Source organism: Sitodiplosis mosellana, unplaced genomic scaffold (genome assembly GCF_009176505.1).
Source record: "Sitodiplosis mosellana isolate CC-2019 unplaced genomic scaffold, AAFC_SMos_1.0 Smas_scaffold_771, whole genome shotgun sequence".
Classification (NCBI taxonomy): Eukaryota; Metazoa; Arthropoda; class Insecta; order Diptera; family Cecidomyiidae; genus Sitodiplosis; species Sitodiplosis mosellana.
Window position 1 is genome coordinate 1 of NW_022596013.1, and position 4789 is coordinate 4789.

At 37.2% G+C, this 4789-nt stretch overlaps 1 protein-coding gene across 1 annotated transcript; it reads left to right on the plus strand.

Moving 5' to 3' along the window:
- Positions 1–1590: 1590 nt before the first annotated feature.
- LOC129570949 (zinc finger protein 570-like) lies at positions 1591–2112 on the plus strand (the record flags this gene model as incomplete). The annotated part of the gene is made up of 1 exon (XM_055450671.1): positions 1591–2112. A coding segment is annotated over one exon (522 nt), but the record flags the coding sequence as incomplete, so codon positions are not given.
- Between the last annotated feature and the right edge of the window lie 2677 nt (positions 2113–4789).

The following is a 4789-nucleotide window of genomic DNA, read 5'->3' on the forward strand; positions in this document are numbered from 1 at the left end:
GGGCTACCGCTCTGCCTTAGCATTGCATGCATTGAACAGCGGTCATTTGAACATCGACATAAGCAACTTACGGTTGGTGAAAGAGATAGGCGACGCGCGCAAATTAGACGCATACGAAAGTTACTTTATTCAGAGGAGCAACAACGCATTGAATCTGGATAACGGGAACATCGAGTCAAATTTGCTGTCTCGGTTGCTATGATGCTACACCGACCGTTGTTTTTACGTGACAACCGACGACTTTTCTGTTTAGTCGTGATGCTGATGATGGTATGATAATACCGAAATGCATTCAAGGTACTCTTTTCAAATTCTCTTGTTTTAAATGAATTGAAAATATTGAATTAGTGAAAACAATAAGGTGTGATTCAATTGTTTGTTGATTTATCGGTTTTCACGTCGCTCAAGAACATATTTATTGATTCAGTCCAATTGAATGTTTACCTCTGTACGATTAAATGAATTTTCTTATGAATCCAATGCATTGCATTCAAATAGTCTTTGGAGCGTGCGTGATTCACGGGAAATATTTCATACAAATTTGTTTACGTTTCAACTCAAACAGAACGAATGAGTTTGTTGTTGTTTGACAGCCGTTCGTTCGAATTACAGTAAAACCATTCGACGAAAGGCGATGCCAACAGTGGCACACGTGAATTTTCCCTTCAAAGATTTAGAGCCATGCGATCCCACTATTGCGATGTTTTACTGTGCTTCCTTATATCAGCTTCCAATGCGCATTTTCGATGCCGTGTGATGATATGTCAGATTTTGCAAAGGGAATTTGTTCATTGTTCGTTCGAAGCACAAGGTTTGAATGTTCATCGAAATGAAAGCTCCAAAATGTTCTTTTCAATTCACTCACTCTATTTCGTTGTAAGTGACTCAATGAATATTTGGTAATTCATTTACTTCGTACGAATGACGATGAATATTGGCAGTTGAACTAAGGATTTCTCTACTTCAACGTGTGTTGCTCATTGTGCATTTCTAAATCATCGCATATTTTTAATTCGAATCACAAGATGACCATAATTCCGAATGAAATGTGTTCAGCAAAATTTGGATTTATGAAATGAAATTCCATTTGAATTCAACGGACGGATTTGAATCGTACTCCGTAAGTTGCTCAAAAGAGAGCTACCGATTGACATAAGTGTGATAAAAGTCACCAACACAAATGAAAGTGAGTGTGTGTGGATCGCGGCAACGATGCCGGTGGTTGTGGTGCTGAGCTTGCAATAATATTCATTAAGTCACACAGTGAGGCAGACATTTTGAAATACGACACACTCAGAAATATTAATTGAATTTTCAGCAGAAAAAAAAAGAATCGACCGACGTAAGTGTTGAATATTTTTTTCTGGAATATATTTCGATATTGTGCTTAGAACTGTGTGATTTTGTTGTAAAAGTGGCAAATCGTTTGAATATTCACGCAAATTGATGAGATATAACCTAAAACACAAGCGTATGGTGTGCGTGTATTTTTTTGTCTTTGCCACAGACACATAAGAAAAACGCGTGTTTTGCTTTGGGTCGATTCAATTATTCTTGTTTGATTTTTTATATTTCTCCCGAATCCAACAGAAAATGAATCCGTTTGAAGTGGTTTCTGGTAGACGCAACAAGCGTAAACCAAAGTCTGAAGTGGTTGAAGTTAAGCTAGAGCCTGGTATCAAGGAAGAGCCCAATGACGATGGTGTCATTATTGTATCACAGCAGCGAACTGATGGCAGATATCGTGTGAATTACGATAGGCGCTTTGACTTTGGATATGACTTCGATGCAATGAAAGATGAAATCAAATGTGAAGAAGAAGAGACGGGCAAAGAAAAGGACTCGACACCATGTGAACGATCGGATGATATTGCAGCCAACGAAGAGTCTATGGGTGACACAATCGATGTGCAACAATCACAACCAGTCGACAGCGGGAAGAAACGAAATGGAGGCTCCAAAGAGCAAAACAAACGAGCCATTCCCAGGAATCAAGTGGCCAAAAAGCAAAAGGAGCACAAATGTCATATGTGCAATCATGTGACAGATTATAAGTCCCATCTCAAAGTACACTTGCGCATTCACACTGGAGAAAAGCCGTATCAGTGTGATGTTTGTTTGAAGTCGTTTGCACATAAACAAGCTTTGAACCGTCATAAGAAAACGCATGGCCAATTTCGTTGTTTAAAATGTAATCAAGGATTCGAACACGAATCAGTCAAGGTCGACCACGAAGCGTTATGCAATCCTCTCCGTTTCGAATGCGATATTTGCGGATATAGAACGATGCACAAATCATATTTGACAGTTCATATGCGGACCCACACCGGGTATAAGCCGTTCGTGTGCTCAATCTGTTTCAAGTCATTTACACAAACTTCAAATCTTCAAGCACATTCAATCACTCACAAAGATGACCTGCCGAATGCTTGTTCGAAATGTGGCCGTCGCTTCGTTACTCCGGAAGATGGGCAAGCACATGAAAGACGCTGCCAACGAAAATCGAACAGATGTGAAATTTGCAGCAGACAATTCGTCGATCAGATTAGATTGAATCAGCATTTGTCATCAACACACAGCGACCAATTCCCATTCCAGTGCTCCAAGTGCTTCGGAGGATACGCAACTGAAGATGCAAAAGAGGTTCATGAAGACAGCTGTGGCTACCGCCAGTTTCAATGCCATTTCTGCAAAGAGCATCGTCGAGACAAAGATGCTTTGAAGATTCACATGCGAAAAGATCACACCGGAGAGCGGATTCAATGCAAAGTTTGTGCGGCAAGCTTTACCAAGAAAAGTAATGCCAATCAACACATGAAAACAATTCACCGTTTGAAGATGTAACGAACCACCCACCCCATTAATTGAAAAACGATAAAGTTATCAATGAATTGTTTATGATTCCTTTTAAAAGATACATCATTTGGACTCAAAGCGTGATCCATTCCGAGAATTCGAAAATAACATTCAATATTCGTTTGATCTATTCATTAAAACTACATTAGATTTAAGCCCCATTTCTGATTGAAACAGAATGGATTGACATAAATACATTGAAACCGGAATAAAACGAAGAAGAGGAAGAAAGATGTTGCTTTTAATTTTTTAGTTCATTTTTGTAGCGAAAGAATTTTCTTGGCTAGCGTAAGAAACGAATGCTTTTGCGAAATGTGTTACCTTGGCAAAATCAACTCGGCGTTGCAATCGATTTCATAAATTTGTATCACAAAGTTTCAGCTTGGAAGTAATTGTCGTTCATACTTGTCATTGTTCATTTGCTCATTTCCTTGACACTTCAAGAAATATCACACTACTATTATTTTTGATCATAAATAGAAACCAGCTCTTCCGATGCGACTCCTAGTAACAACAATAGAGAGAAGAATGAATGACATAGAGTGGTTCTATGAGATTTTTGTTGTTTGGACAAGCTACAAATTATGGGCCGCAATAAATTCAATTCACATACTTTTCCGTTTCACAAAAACATAATCAATTCAATCTCGTCAGCATTGATTCAACTTTGTTTTGCAATGCTATAGCATTCCTACTTTAGAAATATTAACAAACCAAGTCGTTAGCCGACTGTAATTTACAATTACATTTACCGCGAATTGTTTTGTTCTCATCTTGATTCTATACATTTGATGGACCAGAGTTTAGATATCAATCATGGCGTTCGCAAGACATGCATGATTCTGCAATACCAGTCTGTTTATATTCCGATATAAACACAACGAATCAGTTTTTCACAACGAATCGGACAAATGTCATTAGATGTTAGCGGTAAAATTTGAAATTCCAATGTACTTCAATGTCATTTGTTCAATCATCGACCAGATCAGATTTTCAATTCGATTAGCAGGACGATCATTATATTTTCATAGAGCTAGAATTTTGGTTTCAAAACATTTATTCAACTGAATGGCTTGCTTCATATTCATGATTGGTACTAATAAATACGTATTAAATTGACAAAATCAACTCTGCACTCTGCCACCAAATTCGTAAGTTTTTATGATAAAGCTTCAGTTTCAAGGTGGATTAACGCATATTTTTCATAAGTAACATTATTGAAATGTTCAATTTAGATTGATTTTTTGGTACTTGTCCACGAGCATAAGTCCTTGCCGAGTTTTCAGAAAAAAAATTCACAATTCTTTATATTTTCAACTACAATCAATGACACATTCTTCTAATGCGAGTCTTTTTCAATTCATGGAATAACAACTACTTTATGTCATTTATTCTTGTTTATCTTCATAGAATAATAATTTGTGGATTTTCGGATTTTTTTAAATCAAATCAATGAATTTAAGATTAGGCTAAAATAGAATTGATCTCAATACAGTTCTCTGAACATTCAACTACGACAAATAATTTGTTCGCGATTTCTTTGCATATCTCTAAATAGTAATTTCCGAATTTTCTTTAAGCACTTGGAATGGGCATAAGTGCGATTTTTATGTGATTCTCCACGGTGATATAAAGTTATTCGAGAATCAAATTATCATCACCCAATCAAATTGATTGAAATCAATGGATTCAATCATTTTCTAACCTCAAAGCATTTCTCAATGAAGCAGCGGACTTGTCGGCACACTCGTGGATTTAGCATTTCACTTGCTTTGGCGATTCGCGAGTTGCCGAAGCATCATATATGCAGTGCACTCGATATTTAACGTGAAATCCTATATTCGGTAGATCGAAGTCGGCCGAGGTATGATTTCGTTTGCGCGTCGCTCGTAAGCAAATCACTTGCGATATATACATAGTATATAGGGATTCA